The sequence below is a fragment of the Watersipora subatra genome, chromosome 4 (assembly GCF_963576615.1).
Source record: "Watersipora subatra chromosome 4, tzWatSuba1.1, whole genome shotgun sequence".
Taxonomy (NCBI): domain Eukaryota; kingdom Metazoa; phylum Bryozoa; class Gymnolaemata; order Cheilostomatida; family Watersiporidae; genus Watersipora; species Watersipora subatra.
This window is the reverse complement of record NC_088711.1, coordinates 57413827-57433427: the sequence shown is the minus strand read 5'-3', so window position 1 is coordinate 57433427 and position 19601 is coordinate 57413827. Positions and strand designations below refer to the sequence as shown.

General features: G+C 37.1%; 1 protein-coding gene across 1 annotated transcript; it reads right to left on the bottom strand.

Moving 5' to 3' along the window:
* Window positions 1-341: 341 nt before the first annotated feature.
* On the bottom strand, window positions 342-19061 carry LOC137394386 (protein SSUH2 homolog). Its single transcript, XM_068081100.1, is given in 9 exon segments — window positions 342-729; window positions 1274-1378; window positions 9981-10083; window positions 14613-14724; window positions 14907-15054; window positions 15834-16019; window positions 16959-17088; window positions 17266-17434; window positions 18812-19061. Coding segments are annotated over 9 exon segments (1350 nt in total). The 3' UTR covers window positions 342-582.
* Between the last annotated feature and the right edge of the window lie 540 nt (window positions 19062-19601).

The window sequence follows — 19601 nt, the reverse complement described above, 5'->3', positions numbered from 1 at the left end:
CAACACAAAAGATGCAAATGGTTATTAATATATTATATTGACATAACAATGTAGTCAAACTTTCATTATTCTGCCTACAATTGAAAACCGAAATTGTTTAAAACGTTTCTTAAAAACAGAAATAACCGGATTATATGTACACCAAAAGCAAGCCTTTTCTCCAACCAACCAATCATTGGACGTAGACAAAAATAGTAATTAAAGATAATTCTAGATAATTACTAGACAAATAGGTATAGCAAGTGACACCATCTCAACAAAAAAGAAACTTGTTTCTTTAATATTAATAAAGAAATTAACTATTATTATTGTACATCATGAGAATATGTTGAGTACCTCAAATTAGACTAAGTATTTTGATCTTAAAAAGTTTGGTTAAAAGAAAAATAAATATCACATGCGTAGTTAATTATGCGCTGTAATTATAATCTATATTAGAATTACACTCTGCTTAATTTGCCGCCGCACATGCAGAGCACCTGTTTTAGTATGTCAAACTATGACAGAGCAGGGCAGCCAAGTGCCAAGCAGTGGAAATAAGTGGTGACAAAATGCATGGTCAAGTATGACAGTGAAGGTCAGTTAGATTATAGTGCAGCCACAGCAACACTGCTGGGGGTAGTCAGCGGCGTGCACTTTCCTCTACATGCCATAGACCCAAAACTTTGATGCTCTGTCCATGAACTTGTAATCCACTTCTGTTACTGGAACAGCCCTTAGTATCTGCCTCTGCAAATCAAGAGAAACTAGACTAACTATTGAAAAGTTCTGTTTCTGTTGCAGAAATCATCTGTTATATTCAGTGCTACAGGTATAACCATTGAGTATAGTAGCTCATTGCTGGAGGAATCGAATCAAGGTGCCTGTAATAATTGTTGCAATCTATATTACATCGATATACAACTTTTTGAGGCATTTATATAGTTAGCTATGCGTGTAGATGATATGACGTTTTTCATTTTTAGGTGATTAAGAATTCAAATGTTATGCGAACAACAATGATAGAATTTGCCATTTTTTCAATCTCGAACTATAAAAACAACCTGATATTTCACTAAATAGACTTGATATTAGCTATTTCATAGGCAGTAGTAAACATGCAGTCATAAAAGCAGACCAAGGGAGGCAAATTAAAACAAATAAAAAGGTGAGAGTTGTTCCTTACTGAGTGTGAAGTATCGTGCAATACTACCTGGGAGACAATAGTCTAAATGAGGCTTAACAAAATCAGATCTTCCATCAATTATCTCTCAAGGTGAGTAAATTTACTGACCTGTTGGAGTTGTCGTTCCGTGGGATGAGCTCTCTTCGCCGCCTCTACCAGCCTCACAGAGTTGTCATTCACTGGTCTCACAGGAAAGGTTGTTATAGGCCAAACCTGGAGAGAAAGGAGAGGTCAGCAGAGGTATGGACAGCAGTACGTAAAACTATATCTGATCTAAATTACCACTTAAGCTTGTTTATAACAATTAAAATACACAACTAACAAAATTCTAAAACAATAATATTAATGACAAAAGATTAGAGGAGCTATTAAAAGTTACGTCCTTACTCGAACGGTCATCTATGCTTGTTTGCTCAATCTTGTACGGCTGTGAGTCTTGACAGTCAAACGAGAGTCGTGACAGTACATAGGTAGAGAGTTTCGGTCATTGAGATAGTGGTGTAGAAGAGGCTCAGCTGGTGAAGGAGAATGAGGCTCCAAGGGTGGAAGAGAGGCTCCTCAGCAGGCAGAGGGGAGTGCATTCAAAGAGATCCTCGGGAAGAGAAAGAGAGAGATAGAGATGCTGAGTCATTGGAGCTGTTCTTTTTTATAGATGTCTGGCATATAGGATGGCTAGCCTGTGGGTGTAGGTCAAGTGTTAAAATTCAATGCTTTATGTCGGAGGTGTGAAGATATCTTGTTTGTGTAAGTCTTCAGTTGGTGCATGTGATGTCAGCATGTAGGGTGGAGCTCATGACTTACTCCTGGTATCTAGGTCATGCTTGACAGGAGTGGCAGATTTGTATGTGACTCATTTGACTCGTCTCTAATGTTTCTCTGGTGGCTTTTTGGTGATGGTGGTTGGTAGGTTTAATTGCTTCAACTTCCCTTTGGCATATTCTCCATCTGGTGTTGACGCAATTTCTATGATTGATTTCTTCCAATTTTGAAGTTTCTAATTTGCTTTTGACATTTTCTAATTATTGAATCTTTTGATGCCTTTGGGCATTTTGCTGCTTGTACGTATTATATGCTTATTTTGTGGTCTGTCTGCATTCCCTATTGGTATGTATGTTGTTTTCGCAGTATTTCCATACAACAACATTTATTAACCATTTTCTGTAAATATTATGTCATTGTCTGGTGTCCGGGTTGTAAAGACTGGAGGGTAATTTATCATAAAACCTTTATTTGAATGCCATGGCGTTCTATTTTTCAACCCTTATTATATGACAACATTTAATTAGAGGTGACCTTCAATAAAAGGATGGCATTCAATTTTTCTACTAGCTGCTCAAAATTTTGGTAAATTAAACTTCATTTAACGAATAACAAGTGATAACACAACATCCGACATGAAGTTATAATATAATTTAACGAACAACCAATGATAAAATATCAACCAACATAAAATTATAAGAAAAGAAATATAATACAAGACATATAATACAAAATTACATGGTGATTACTAGTATGTAATAAAATATTCAATGTTGAAAATCAAATGATACATCCCTATTGCAGCAGTTCTCGTAATTCTCTAGAACTGTCGAATAGTTCTAGAATCACTCTAGAATCAGAGTCGAACAGTTGGATCTCATTTTTATTGGTAATGCCAGCATTAGCCCGCGCTTGTTGGATGTGACATTATGCAAGGACTGTTAACAAACAATGGATTTGCTTTTAAGTTACTATGTATTGTTTAAGAGTTGTTTTCTTTTGGTATGTATTTTCTAAGAGTCGTGCTTTCGTAGCTGGGTTTTAGCTCACAGCTGTTCTAGTTGCATGCTTTATTTGAGTTTTTGAGTCGGCCATTTTTAGGCCGACAGTTTAATGTGTGCGCTGAATTAATGTAAATAAATACACTCCATATCGCCACTATCACAGTATATCAACTCAAAAAATAATCTTACATGGTGTCAGAAGCGGCTGAACTCACATGAGGAAAGATGGAAAGTGGTCTTAGAACATCAATTCTTCTTTTATTTGAAGGCAACACTGCAGAAAACTGGAGAGTTTTTGAAGATGAATTGGATATATACATTGAGGCTGGTTTCTCAGGGAACGCTGAAAGATCTAAAGCAATGATCTTACTGAATCTAGCAGAGTCTGAAGCAGTAAAGAAAGCCAGATCATTTACATGTTTGCCAGAAAGAACTAATCCAGCTGACCCAACAGGGACAAATTGCCTGCCAAAACAAAGTATCAAGTAGACACTTTGAAGTACAAGTTTAAAAAGTTATGCAATCCAATCACCAATGTGATGCTTAAAAAACACAAGTTCAACACGCGTTCACAGAATTTTTATGAACCATTCAATCAGTTCTACAGTGATTTGCGAAATAAAATCAACCAATGTTCTTATGGTGAACTGATGGATGAACTCCTAAGAGACCGCATAGTTGCAAGAATCAATTACAATTCACTGCGAAAGTAACTCTTGAAGACATCAGATCTTACTTTACCTAGAAGTATCTAGATGTTTCAAATACATGAAGCAGCTGAGAGTGACCTAAATGCATTTCAGGCTAGCTCAACAAACACTTCAGTGGATGCTGTTCACACTAGGTCGAAGCCCATAAACAAGATGCGACCACCTATGACATTTGCACCAAAATGTGAAAAATGTGGACAAAGTCATAAGAATGAGGGTGCATGTCCAGCCAAAGGTCAAAGGTGCAACAAATGCAACAAGTTCAATCATTTTGCCATCGTATGCAGATCATCGGCCAGCAAAGTCAATGGAGTAGAGACAGACAATCAAACAGAGAATGATAGTTTTTTTATCAAAACTGTTGATTGCGACAAACGCAAGAGTGCACATGTGAAGGTTGATGTGTGCATATCTAAGAATTAGACCAAAAGTCTATCGCTAAAAATTGACACTGGTGCTAAAGTAAATGTCATATCTGAAGAGACAGCAATGAGGTATGCTGCTCCAAATGACATTAACAAGCCACAAAGCATTCAATTGGTAGGATTTAGTAGTAGTGCAGTTAGGTCAGTAGGGTCTTTAAATCTAGTTTTACTCAAAGGCTGTGAGCATTATACTGTATGTTTTCAAGTAGCTAGCAAATGTGATAAGATATTGTTGGGTTTTAGTGATAGTGTTAGATTAGGATATGTGTCATTGTTCAAGGGTGTTTACAAAGTAACTGACAGCAAGATGAATCCAAGTCTGCCAAGTAGTATAATAGAGCAGTGCAGTAGTCTGTTTGATGACAATTTGGGCATACTACCTGTGAAATATAGGATTACTGTGGACAAACACGTTGAACCAGTAATAAGACCAGTTCAGTCTGTGCCAATAGCATTGAGGCCCAAGCTCAAAGAAACCTTAGACAAGATGGCGAAACGCAAGATCATTGCACCAGTCACTGAACCTACAAACTGGCTGTCAGCACCGGTAGTGACAACCAAAAAGAACACCGATGATCTTAGGATATGTATTGATCCTGGTGACTTAAACGGGACAATCAAATGTCCACACCACCCACTCAAGACAATTGAACAGATAGCATCACAGATTCCTGGATCAAAGTACTTCACTGCATTAGATGCCAGAGAGGCATTCTACCACATACCGCTTGAAGAGAAGTTGTCATATCTAACCAAATTTGGCACTCCATTTGGCAGGTTCAGATATCTTAGAATGCCCATGGGCATCTGTAGTGCCAGTGAAGTTTATCAGCGAGCCATAGAGCAACTGTTGGAAGGCTGCCCATGTCGTGTCATCATGGATGATACACTTATAGCAGGCAAAACTGAGTCGGAGCATAATGCAAACCTCCACAGCGTACTGAGAAGGCTACAAAAGATTGATCTCAAGTTTTCGGCTCGCAAATTTGTGTAGAAGAAGTTTGAAGTGTTGTACATAGGTCATATTCTTACAGACAAGGGTCTTACACCGAACCCTGCAAAAGTTAAAGCGATCACAGACATAAAGGCTCCAGTGGACAAAACAGAGCTTTTTCAATTTTTGGGTATGACTAAATACCTAGCAAAGTTCATAGCAGGTCTTAGTGAGATCGCAGCTCCTCTGAACCTACTTCTTAAGAAGGATGTGGAATGGGTATGGTAAGACTCGCAGAGCAAAGCCTATCAGGCTGTCAAAGACAAGATAGCTAACACCACCCCTTTGATGTATTTCGATGTGAGGAAACCAGTTACACTCACTTGTGATGCTTCAAAGTTGGGGATTGGAGTAGCATGTCTTTAAAATGGCAAAGTGGTGTGCTTTGCTAGCAGGACAATGACAATGACAAACACGGAAACATGCTACTCACAGATTGAAAAGGAAATGCTAACAGTAGTATTTGCTTGCTCCAGGTTTCGTGACTACATTCTGGAAAATCCAAACGTGCTGGTAGAAACTGACCATCAGCCATTGGTTTCCATAGCCAAGAAGCCTCTGATAGCTGCCCCGGTTCGAATTCAGAAAATGTTGTTACAGCTTCAGCCATACAAACTGTGTTTGAAGTACAGAAAGGGCAAGGATCTTGTCATTGCTGACACTCTGTCAAGAGCCTATCTATGTGAGGCAGAAGTGTCTGCAATTGAGTTTGATGATGCCATGGCTGTATCTTCTGTATCTAAAACCGAAACACAAACGGAAGAACTGCAGCACATATCAACAAATGAACCTATAATCACCAAAATTCATGGAACTGTGCCACACAGTATGGCCAAGATTGACTTTTCTCTGGCAGCAGAACTCAAATGTTACTTTTCATTCAGAGATGAAATTGGATCACAGAATGGTGTTTTGTACAAAGGTCAGCGTATTATAGTTCCAAAGAAACTAAGACAGCAGTACATAAGTATTCTGCACCACGGTCACGTTGGAATCAAAGGAACCAGGAGACAGGTCAGAGGTATAATGTACTGGCCCAACGTGAACATAGACATTGAATAGCACATTGGAAATTGTGACATATGTTAGCAAATACAAAATCACCAGCCTAAAGTGCCTGTAAACAGCTACTCTATACGAACTAGACCATTTGCAGTAGTTGCAACAGACCTATTCGAGCATGCCAACAAGACTTACCTTCTGACCACAGACTCATTCTCAGGCTGGATAGAGGTTGACCTTTTTACAAGAACCACAGCAAAGATGGTCATTGGAAAGCTCAAAGCTCGCTTTGCTCGGTTTGGGATTCCTGTCCAACTTATGCCTGACAATAGCCAACAGTTTTTATGCCAAAAGTTTAGGCTTTTTACCCAAGCCTGGGATATTCAGCATAATTGAACTGTAATTATGCTGAATGCAAGAGTCTGTTGTTCTAGGAAGAGTCTGTTGTTCCAGCAACTGCTCTAGAACAACAGACTCTTCCTATTAAGTTGATGGTGCACAAGGCAATGCGTACCACCGAACTAGACAGCACCTTTTAAGGCTACTACCTTCAAAAGAGGTTAATGACAACACTAGCAGTGAAAGTCCATCAGACAACCTTACCAACCAGTCGGCAGCACCACCTTCAAAAGAGGTTAATGGCAACACTAGCAGTGAAAGTCCATCAGACAACCTTACTAACCAGTCGGCAGCAACTACAGATGGTGAGCTTGGTCGACACCCTACTTCCCTTTCAACCGCTTCTGCTAAAGGATATTACACAGCACGCTTTTGTCGTACTGTTCGTAAGTCTGCTGACAAACCAGATAGCCCCTATGTTTATTAATTACTGAAAGGGGAGGATGTGACATTATACAAGGACTGTTAACTAGCAATGGAGTTGCTTTTAGCTTACTATGTATTGTTTAAGAGTTGTTTTCTCTTTGTATGTATTTTCTAAGAGTCGTGCCTTCATAGCTGGGTGTTAGCTCACAGCCGTTCTAGTTGCATGCTTCATTTTTAGGCTGACAATTTAACGTGTGCTCTGAATTAATGTAAATAAATACACTCCATATCGCCATTATCACAGTATATCAACTCAAACAATAATCTTACACTGGAGACACTCCAGTCCAGTCTTAATCGTGCCGTCTGACCTGAAACGATGGATCTTGTTTTTCTCAGAGCCGTTTAGAGCGTTGGTAAGTCCATATCCCTTGAACAACCTGTGTTGTAAACGTAAAAATAAAGCGAGATATTCTAAAGAACAAACTCTATGAAAGGAGTGGTGGCCATGAAAAAGACTGTGGGGGGAATAACCCCGAAGAGTTGTCTTATTTGGATGCTATCGGTCCCATGGACGTCAGGCTCATCAAGGCGCTCCGTACACCCGTCGCAGAAAAACATGGTGAACTGATCAAAGGGAAAAGGTGACTTAGCCAATATATATACCGTATATAGAGAAGAGACTTCTGGGATAGTGGTTGACCTAGAAAAGATAACAGACGCCATTTATTAAGGCTTTTACGCAGTGAACAATCTTTTATAATTTATTTCTTACCGTTCACTCATTGGAAGACATTTTTTATGTTCATGGTTACATGTCAAAATATTCTAAGTTTCTGTTATAATTGATTGTTAGTGGTTTAAGATTACTTAAACAATATTGTTTCCGTTTTTGTTCTACGTTTTCTCGAGATAAGATTTTGTAATTAGCCCTTTTCGTTATCGAAATATGTCTTAATGTTTTTTTACACTTACTGTTCGCTACCCAGTATATGTAGAATTTCCTGGGCTTTTTGTTAGTGTTTAGATTGTTATGCTATAATGGCTCATTGTCTAGCAATAATTTTTTATTGTTCTGTATGTGAAAATTCTTAGAAACTCGGCAGTCAGCAAGACTATATGATTGGTCGGTTTGAACGATAACCGTCAATCTCTAGGCCAATCGCTTATGTAATATAAATACTGCCACTAATTTTTAGGCAGTTCAGCTTGGGTGTGACTCTTGAATTGGTTGCATGATTAGTATTACTATAATAAAGTCGTTATTGTTGGAGGAATATCGTTTATAATCGTCACTAACAGCAAGCTCACACAAAATGACTACAAATAAATAGGATAATTAAATAATTATCCTTACAAGAGTTGTGTTCTCTCCTGTTGGTTTCAGCAGGTTACAGCGTTGGTTTCGGCGCACTCTGTTGGTTTCAGCAGAACGGAAGTGAGTTGGGTTCAGCTCCCTCCTGTTGGTTTCAGCAGGTTGTACAGTCAGCAGCGCTGGGTTCAGCGCACTCTGTTGGGTTCAGCAGAGCACAAGTGAGTTGGTTTCAGCTCCCTCCTGTTGGGTTCGGCAGGTTGTACAGTTGGCAGCGTTGGTTTCAGCGCACTCTGTTGGTTTCAGCAGAACGGAAGTGAGTTGGGTTCAGCTCCCTCCTGTTGGTTTCAGCAGGTTGTACAGTCAGCAGCGTTGGGTTCAGCGCACTCTGTTGGGTTCAGCAGAGCATAAATGAGTTGGTTTCAGCTCCCTCCTGTTGGGTTCAGCAGGTTGTAGCGTTGGTTAAAGCTCAGAGAACTAGAGCTAGGGGTTGTCCCAACCCACTCTTGCGAGTTTTCTTCACTCCAGTCCAGTCTTAATCGTGCCGTCTGACCTGAAACGATGAATCTTGTTTTTCTCAGAGCCGTTTAGAGCGTTGGTAAGTCCATATCCCTTGAACAACCTGTCGATTAGCATCTTCGGATTCGTGCCTGCTCGATGTGTTTGCCAAAGTTTATAGGTACATTCTCGTAGTACTCTGAGGAATTTTAACACACAACTTATGCGGTAGGAACATTTTAATATAATGCCTAGGCCTCGATGTAGTAGGCTCAATCTCCAGGCACCACGATCTAAGTGCGTCTATTCACGTGTTTGATGCATGGTCAATGCATTTAATACCGGCCCACAAAACTCAAAGTCCATCGAAGTCGGACTGGTCATTTATTACAATATGCCTAACTAGGTACCTTTGATTGCTAATTAGCGTGATGAATGTCAAAGTGTCGCTCAAATATAAGTGGCCTTAAAATAAAGATAGCCTTCAAATAAAGGGTGCTAGGATATTGCCTTTGTGTTCTTCTAAACAGGCCCGGTTTTCACAGTGACTGAGTATAAATAAGTTGAGAAATTATATTGTGATCAGATATACTGTTCAGAGTGTCATTTTGTAATATTTTTGGTTAGAGGTGGGTCGCAAAATTTTTTAAATGTAAAAACGTGTCCTGGCTCAAAAAAGGTTGAAAAACACCGCTATAAATGACAATATAAGTAATTAAACACTGTCTTCACTTTTTTTACATTCTATAAAATCTAAGTGTCAACCAAAAGCAGCATAAGTGGACAGGCACTAAAGAACTGTTACACACTAGCAACAAGGTGTGTAAGATAAAGTAAGCAACTCTTTGAAATTGCAAAGAGTAAGCAACTCCTTGAAATTGCAAAGAGTAAGCAACTCCTCAATCTTAAGTTAACAAGTCAATGGATCTAAATAAGGAGCTGACTCTTCTAACCTTTTAACATCAGAGACAGTAAGCCAAAATAATAAAAAAACACAAACTAAATTCTCTTTTTTAAATAAAATAGTACATAATTAATATTTATAAAACAATAAATATTTTATTAGATGAATAGTAACCAAGACATGCAACTCAGCCAAAGTACAAATTCCACTTAAAACAACTAATAATTTTCACTGTATAGCTCTTAGCTGACAGTTTCCCAGCTCATTGTCATCACCTGTTATGGCGCCAGCTCACTTACATGTCTCACATGCTTCAGTAATCATCACCTGTCAATAAGTACTGTATGTACTGAAACTACAGAGCTATATGAGTGTAGTCTGTGTCTGTTAGTCATATAGTGAGTAGAACAGCTACAGTCAGGTTACAGAGTAGTGAACATACCTGTGGCATATACTGATTAAATACCTCGACTCCACTCACATCTCTAGTGAGCTCATCAGGCATGGCCGTCTCTTCAAGGATGTAGTCTGTCACATAGTTCTTGCTACAAAGCCACATGAGTAATGTTTAGTGCTTTTCCTTAGTAATATTACAGTATTCATACTGATATCGCTCTAATCATACTAATATTGCTCTAATATTACTAACAACGCTCTGATCGTACGGACAATGCTCTGATCGTACCGATAAAGCTCTGATCGTACTGATAACGTTCTCATCATACTGATAACACTCTGATCATACTAATATCACTTTGATCATACTGATATCGCTCTGATATCGCTCTATCGCGACTTGGTACATTTTAAGATTTCTAAAATGATAATAGCAGCAAATGTAATTTGGCTGACAATTCTCAGCCAAAATTGTCTTTTGGCTAGCTTTTTGAGGAATAGTTGAACTGGCCGTCATAAAGCAGGGCTCAGTTGTAGTCTTGCTTGTAAAATTAGTTATTATTTCAGTACAACATTTTGGTGTGATTCTAATTTATAAATTGTCTTTGGTAAGAAATATTTTTGAAATTGGCTTCCTCACCTTAATCTAGATAAATATTTTTTCACAACTTTGAACAAAGTAGACCAGTATGCTGCCCTGAGCAAGCAAACCGCCCTATCTTGATTGTTGTAAATTGTTGAGCACAAACACGTTTTAGTTAAGCCCGGCTATAGCATTGGCAGTATTTCAATTATTTTTTCTAAATTATTATGGATAGACCTCCAACAATGTTTCCCGAAAAAATTTTTTTGTGAAAATTCAAAAGCAAAGGAGTTATTTAACTTGGGACCTTTTGATTTTCTACATTGTCAGAGAGGGTGTTTTGCTTGCTCAGGGCAGTATGGTCTGACACAATTTGGATTGTTGCGTATCTATATAGGCTACATGCATATAATTATTTTTCAACGTTTATGTATATGTGTGGTTGTCCAGGTATAGCTATTGCAATCTTTGAATAACGAATTCGAATCGCAGAAGATTTGATCTCGGACATTCCCATTCACCATTCCAATGCCCTACTAAGTTAGCCACACGAGCTCAATGGATTTTCCAGGCAATATATGTCGCTATATGGGAGCAAATGCTCTACCACTTTATGTCACAACGCAGGGTGATTGCTTAACGTCACTAGAAGCTGGTAGTTCTTACTAGTAGCCTACTCAAATTATGCATTGGCAATGTGCCAGGCTAATAGCAAGTGGTGGGCAACTCTCATTACCTCTCATGGTTTATAAGCTGATTTTTAATACCCGGGCAACACCGGGTAGCACAGCTAGTATCTATATCTTCTATATATATATTTCTCAACTAGCTGTGCTTCCCGGTGTTGCCCGGGTATTCAAGTTCAGCTTATAAACAATGAGAAGTAATGATAGTTGTCTGTCACTTGCTAATAGCCTGGCACATTGCCAATGGAAAACTTGAGTAAGCTTACTAATGAGAGCTATTCGTCTTCGCGACGTTACACAATCACCCTGCGTAGTACGCAAAGACGTTGGGTATTTGCTCCCATATGCCAACATAATTATATCGTTAGCTAACGAATCAATCTTTGTGGCCTAATTGGTACGGTGTCGGACTGGCAAACAAGAGGGTCTGTGATAAAATCTTCATTGGTATGGATTCTTTATTCCAAAAGTTTCATAGCTATAGCTGGAGGGACACACATACCAACACGGAGAAATATATATATAGCAGTATGTGTGTCATTCCGGCTATAGCGCACGCTGATTATTTTACCAATGCGGCCACGCGTTACGATGCCCCTGTTAAGAAATAGTTTTCGTAAGATTCAATTACTATATCTGAGATGAAGGCCAATTCTTCTCACGCGGACAATTATGTCCAAAAACTTTTTTATTACCCGGGCAGCGCCGTTCATCCAGTAAATTCAGGTAAAACTTTTAAACACACTCATTTAAAACTTGTATCAGCAAAATAGTCAATCTTTATTTTGAAAAATTTTTCATAATATTGAATACTTCAACGGCATCTTAAGGCTTAGTTCCTTAATAAAATATTTAGAGATTGATGTAGCAGAATTGAAGAAGGTAGCACAGATGAAAAATATAAATCTGTGTATGAAAATAGTTTTAAAAATGTTACTTGTGGTGATACAGACAAACAAGACTGTTTGGACAAGATAAAAGAGACTGTTTGGAGGCTTGATCCTGTATGGCATAAACCAGCGCAGTTTACAAATAACTGAAATTACATCAAGAGTTCCTGTGTTGCCGATATGTGGCCATATGTATTAGCACTGAGCTGGTTGAAGACAACTCCTAAGGTAGTTTAGAGAATGTTACAGCCCCAGCAGCACTGTTGTGGGTAGTCAGGGGCGTGGACTGCTCGTTGCATTCCATAAACCCAAAACACTCCTTTAGAGTCTTCAAATACATATTCTACTTGGGTGATGGGCACTGCTCTCAATAGCTGCCTCTGCAACATTTACAAAATACAATCAAATGGTTAATCTCAATGTAATTACTTTTCGTTTGTTTATGCAGGCTGAGAGACAGCGATGTCGCTTAAATAGACCATGTAACTTATGTTAAACATAACATTGAAGATGGTTTCTTCCTATGATAGCAACCGCTTGGTGTAATATGCCGGTTTATGTAGTTGAAGAGACATTTAGTAACCTGAGATTTGGCCTCATTTTTTGTAAACAATGTAATGTACACATCAAGTATAGATGTTGTGGTAAGATTTGTCTACACTTGCTTATAAAGAGTCGACGCTTGTTGCACGTTTAAGTATATCGTATGGTAAACACCGCATCGCGTTCATTCAATCTTGTTTAACCCAAACTCTTGCCCATTCATTTCCACTGCCACTTTTATTATAACTTGAGCAATTGTGGCCCACTAGTAGTATTACGAGTCTGACACTCTTACTCGTCTACAGCAAATACAATATTCACTGCACTCACCTGCCTCACACTTGTCACCCACCTGATTTAGCTGTCGCTCATTGGGATAGGAACGTTTGGCAGCTTCTATCAGACGTATCGAGTTATCATTTACCTGCTTCATGGGGAATGTTGTTATTGGATGCACCTGCAAATCAGAGATTTTATATAAGGACTAGGCATAGTTTAGTCGTATTTCCATAAAGTTCATGAATGGCTGTAGAAAATATATTTTGTTTTCATAAATATATTATTTGCAAACAGAATAGAAGCTGTACAGTAGGATGTTTTTCCTAGATATTTGCAAGGCTACACACACTGAAGCTACTAAATGGCATATCACATTCACAAATGAATTAACCAATTTCAATTGGCCTCCGTCAAATAAAAGCCATGGCATCATGCGCCGGATTTCACTCTAGTGTTATTCAATCACCTGCCAAGTACAAAAAACATTTTCAATTCATTAAATCAAATCAGAAAATTTTTTTTTGTTTCAATGATGTCCATTACTGAGAAAATCATCTGAAACGTTTCATGGACAATTCTAATTTATACCAGTAGCCTTCCGTTACAACTGAGCACGTTCATGTTCATATATAAATAGTTGCTTGTGTGAACCCCTGCTTTTCAAAAGTAAAACTCCATAAAAATCAAATCATGCAATTAATGCAAAAATCAAGTCCAAAACATGCATTGGAAATGAATAAAACGTTCATTGGGAATCAAAATTTTTAAGCCATCTCATTAGTGTTAATTTTTTCTCTGCATGTTCAATTTAGATTCGAGGTATCGACACCACATTGGTTGCGCGAATGATGCATTTTGTCGGCGTGTGCAGCCACTCCTTATCACTTCACATCATTTATTCACACAGCACCGATGCAGTTTCTTTAAAATCAGGTAATCAAAGCTTATCCTGCTCTCGGGGTTGACACAAGCATGCTTTTTTCTACGCATAAGGTGACCAAATTCTAATATATCTACATGTATAATTATATATAGTACTTTATTGGCAATAACTTCATTTCTAAAATTAAAATGTTTTTCAAATTAGGCTATACAACGATAGTAAAACAGGAACAAACAAAAAAAAGCAACAGTTAGCCATTAAAATTTAATAGATAGGTTGACAAATAGTGTTTAAAATGCCTTTCTCTGCTAAGAGAACGGATATTTGGTGGAAGATTGTTAAAGCAGCTGGCAATGACATTTTCCAAATAATTGTTAGTGATTGTATGCAATTTGTTCATATCACATAAGTTGAAATGAGTTTGGAACCTGTAAATTTAGTATAGGCAGAGTTAGAAGATGCAAAGATTTAGAAAGATCATTCATTGGAATAATATATGCAGGAATATGATGTAGATTTGCAATGAGTGCAATTTTAATCAAGAAAAAGCAGGCCTTTACCAAGGTACTTTACCAGAACAAACCTGTGGTGAAACTTGGCGGAACAGTTCCTCTCCCTGGACATTCCTGACTAGGTGGTCTGGGAGATCAGTTTCTTCCAAGATATAATCAGTCATATGATTTGTACTTCAAAACAAACAGAAATAAAGTTTCAAGTTAAAAATATCTTTATCAGTGACTATTTATGCCTCATTTAGAGGTAATTGTATGAGAAAAAGTTGGAAAATCTCAAGCACTTTAAAATGCTAACTCACAAGGTAACTGTTAGCATAATGAAGTTTTTAACCCGTCCTTGACCATCACATTGACCACACGTGACCCGGCCATGTCCGTGACAACGAATACATTGTCTGCGTCCTGATCCATCTGTCAACAAATCATACATTGACTAGTAATCAGTATACGTGATAGTAAGCAGAGACTATCATAGCGGTAGTGACAATGATTATGGGAGGTACTAACAACCAACCCGTGATACTTTCTATCCCAAGGCTACAAGTATATGGTCAGCTATCAACTTGGAAACTGGTGGAATAGAAGGTACTTACGGCACCAGTTGCACGTTTGAACCACTCTCTCTCCGTTGTGGAAGCGTGTTGTGCGACCACTTCCACGGCATGAGTTACACCTTTTTCTTCCTCTGCCATGACATGATCCACACCGTACCATGCCACGCCCACCACATCTTCCACATGTCTGCAAAAAGACTACATATACACAATCATCGCTGATGCTGGTAGCAAACCTGCGCTGGTTCCTTTGATCAAATAAGCTCAACTATTCATATGGAGTTAGCTGCACTCTAATGTTTTTTAAGTTATAATAATCTGATATAATTATTTTAATTTAAGCTACTTTTTAAAAGATTTGACAAAGAAAAACTGGATATATTTGTAATTCAAAGTCGAACAAACCAATAAAACACAAAGTTTACCCATCTTTCTCCTGACGTTTGCCTCAAAACGCTGCAATTGGCAGGATTCAATTTTGATACAAAGATCTTTTTTTATTTTAAAAGTTATTTTAACTGAAAAAATTTTAAAGTGTGAAATTTTCAATGTCATTGTGATTTTTATGGGTGACTTGGATTTTTGTCTTTTTAACCAATTTTTGTATTATTAATTTTGTTGTTACTGTAATGTCTCATTGAACTCTGAACTATTCACTGACTTGCTGCTGTTTTAAAAGTTTGGTATCAAAACTTGCAGCCAAATACGTATAATAATAATAACAATAATAATAATAACGTTTTTTGTAGCAGAAAGATATTTCCTGTGACTGTGTCCACACACATGTTAACTCTCGAATGAATACTAGAGAGACACTATGAAAGTAGAACTGAGGAATGTGCATTGCATATAATGACATAAAACTAGGCCGTCTCAAAGCTTTTCCTTTTGGTACATGGTCAATATGCATAAAGGCTTATGTTTAGGCAATAATTCAGAAACTCTTGGCATCATTGCAGCTCTTACCCTGACTTCTTCTGTATGTGGAACGGGTATTTTACAGACTTCATTTTCAAACTGATTAACAGGATGGCATGGCATGTCCCATGGTCTTGGCGGTGGCCCATTCTGTGGCCCGTCAATCATCTCCCCTCGATATGGTACTTGAGTTCGAGCAGTGCTTCTCGCTTCCCCGAATGTTTCTAGGATGTACTAAATAAAATTAAAGTATAATTAAAACTTCAACATTTGTTATTCTATGATATCCATTGTTTGCTTTTATTATTGTTATAGCTTGCTCGCAGTGAAGGGTTGTCTCGCTCTGTTCAAATATGTTAGCACATTTCAGAAAATATCTTAAGACTTGTATTTTGCTAATGTAACACCTAATAGTTCAAAATTCATATATGTTTAATTTGCAAAATACATATAACTATACAATTTATAATAATTATATACTACCCTACAGGACAATATTATTCATAAAGTTATATTTTAGGGAAATTGTCTTTTCATGCATTTTTGCTGATTATTTTATTCACAGAGGAACACGTACGCAAATAAATTAATCTGTGAGACTGGCTAATAATACAGTGCAGATCATTCACAAGCGTTTAGCGCGTGTTTAACTTTCTATTTGACTTTTTTGTTCTGTTTGTAAACGTATCTGCAAATCAAATCATATACATACCATAATACCTAAATCAGAATCATCATTGTCATTAACTTTAGAAAAACTGCAAAAGCGACTTGTGAGATGACGGCACCATGCTGAATTCTGAATAACTTGTGAAAACCTTAAATAATTTTGTATAGAATTGTGATGCGTTGGAAAAGGGCTAAACTCTAACCCCCTCCGATGGTTACAAAACAGTTTGGAACTCAGCTATGTTTACTGATTACTCCTGGCAACTAGCTTTTAATTTTAGGTAGTTATTCTCCATGTTTTAAAACCAAAAAGCCACCAACTAATTACTCGCTGATTTTAACCACTCACGGAATTGTCTGCCCACGAATTTGCAAATTTTTAAATCCATCAATTAATGTCATCATGTAGGGTAATATTATAAAACTATTAAATATATATTGATAGTTAAATACAAGTACAATGTAATTAGTAACCGTCATTTGTAAAAGACAAAGCGTTCTTACATGTAATGCGTTGCTTGGGAGTATTTGTGTGAAACCCATTTCTTCAGCAGCTCCTTTACCATAGCAGCAATGTTGAGAAACATACTCAAGGAGGGCTGCTCTGGCTTCATCCATGGTGATATCACCCGCTCTGTGTATTGAAAAGACACTTTCTCATCATAAAGATCAAGTGAGTATGTGAGAGTATTATGAACAAATAACTATTACTCTGCGTTTCAGAAAGGTTCAAGGTCAATATTTGGGGTCAACCTGGCATAGTGAATCTATTCCTTTTATTCAGAACATTGACATAGGCTTTAGAACTTACTTCCCAAATTCCATACTAGGTGCCTGCGCTACTTCATATGTTGGGGGAGGAGGAGCTAGAAAGCCCTTATCTTCAAAAGATACATTCTCATATCCATCATACAGCTGCAGATCTGATGAATCCGTCGGCTTGTAATTTTTTACATCTTTTGGAGCATCAGCTCCTTCGGCTAAAATTGAATTAAAAAGCAGATAATTGCTTCAACTCAAGTGCTTGTGACACTTACCAACAGGTCGCAGCATTCTGTAGATCTATTACACCAAAAGCAGATTTTAAATGATCTCACTTTGGAGTTGTGCATCCCATAAAAAAGGCACCCAGCTTGTAGGAACTGTTTCAAATTAAGAGTTATCAACTCTTGTGAAGTAGTGTCTTTCAAAGGCAGGAGTTCAAATGCTATTTTTCTGGTATTACTTGTAGAATGAAAGGGCATTAAGTCTACAAAAACTTAGATTTTTTTTGCATAAATATGCATCAGTTAAAAATGCCTTTATGGTAAGTAGACCGACATCTTGGGCTAACTGGTGATCAGAAAATAAAAAGCCAAATGTGAATAGCTACTTTTTGGAATTATGTTATGCACATATTTATAACGACCATTTGGATATTTTATTTTGAGAAATATCCTGCATTACAAATGATGTTCTAGTAAGTTTGCACTAAACTCTTGAAATTGTTCAATTAATGTACATAATTACATATAGAAAAAACATAAATCTCTGCAGATATATATATTATGTCAGCATGTTTTTGCAGGGCATATAGTGTATGTGTTCATGGGATATATATGTTCGTATATGGCAGCGAACAACCATCCTTAACCACGTAAACACGTTATAAAGCAGTCTGAAAACAGTTTGCTAGTGTGGATAGATAACTCTGAACTTGATATGTAAGATCTGAAGCTGAAAATCCCATCTATCGATGAACAGCATACTTTGAATAGTATAATAATGAAGCTTAATAGTAATATATAATAATAACGTAAATATATTACATATATAATAGTAATGTAAAATAATCATAATAGTTTAATAGTATACTAATAAATTAATCTATTATCAATGTTGTTTGAGAGCAATGAAAGTTGAGAAAACTTAGGTTTGGGAGTTGTCTATTCATTAAAATGTGACAACTCCTAAAATAAATGAGTTAACGTCAGCCCTATTGAGTTGCATCATTATAAGTATTAGTTCTTACTAGCAGTTAGTTCACTTAGTGATAGTTCAGTAGTGATGTCAAACTCAATTTGTATCAACAGTCCAATAAACAAAAAAACATTTTGAGCAAGGCCTAGCTGTTGCTGTTGTTAGCACTATTAATGATAGTTATCACTTTCTTTCATATGTTGTTTATTCTCACTGTGGATAAATATATTAATTAAAATGATTTATTCCTTTCTCATGCAAAATTCAAAAGTCTAAAATAAAACTCATTTATATAAAATGAAGAAAGTGCTTGCAGCTTTATTTGTTTTTTATTTAAATGGTTGAGGTATTAAGTGGTAAACATAAAAGATTTTTTAAATTGTGTTTTAATAACCTACGTGTAGGTGTGTCAGGTGGTGAGTTTTCATCATCATCACTTTCAGATTCAGCTGGTGCGCCACCTTCTGGCTGACCTTGCGGCCTACCTTGAGGCTGACCTTGAGGCTGACCTTGAGGTTGAGAAGCAACAGGTTGGGATGTGTAATCAGGTTGGCCATTTCCATAGTTTGGTTGCTGTTGCGGAGGATAGCCGCCTTGTTGTCCTTGCCATTGAGGCGGTGCATGGGCTCCATCCGAAGAATTTGACATGTTTGTTTTGCGCTGTAATTCAATCATTATAATCTTAATTTTTTGTGTTTTTTACTAATCAAATTCTAAAATTAACTATATAATAATTATAATTCATGTATAAAATTTACTATTACCTGTATATTATAGTTGTATAAATGATGTTAAGGAATCAATTCTGTAAAAACTCGTCATAATTAAATAATAATTAAAAATTCATGCATATTTCAGACAGTTTTAGTTTATTATCAGCTTGTAACCAGCTTTCTTAACAAATGCACACCGATTAGCTGACATAAAACTGATGCTTGTTTTCTTCTAATTAGTTTAGAAGTCTATCAAATAAGTTTTTAATGTTGCTAATGCTCTTATCCCATCAAAACCATACTGTTCACCAGCCTTTGGAAAATTGGGTAAATTAGCAAGTTTTAAAAATGTTGTTTGTTTAGCTGTGGCTAGAGGAAAAAACAGTTTAAATAGTTATTTTTAACAGAGTGAATCCTAACAAAGAATGAAGCCTGTGAATTTGTGTTCTCAGCAGTAATTATTTTTTATAAATAA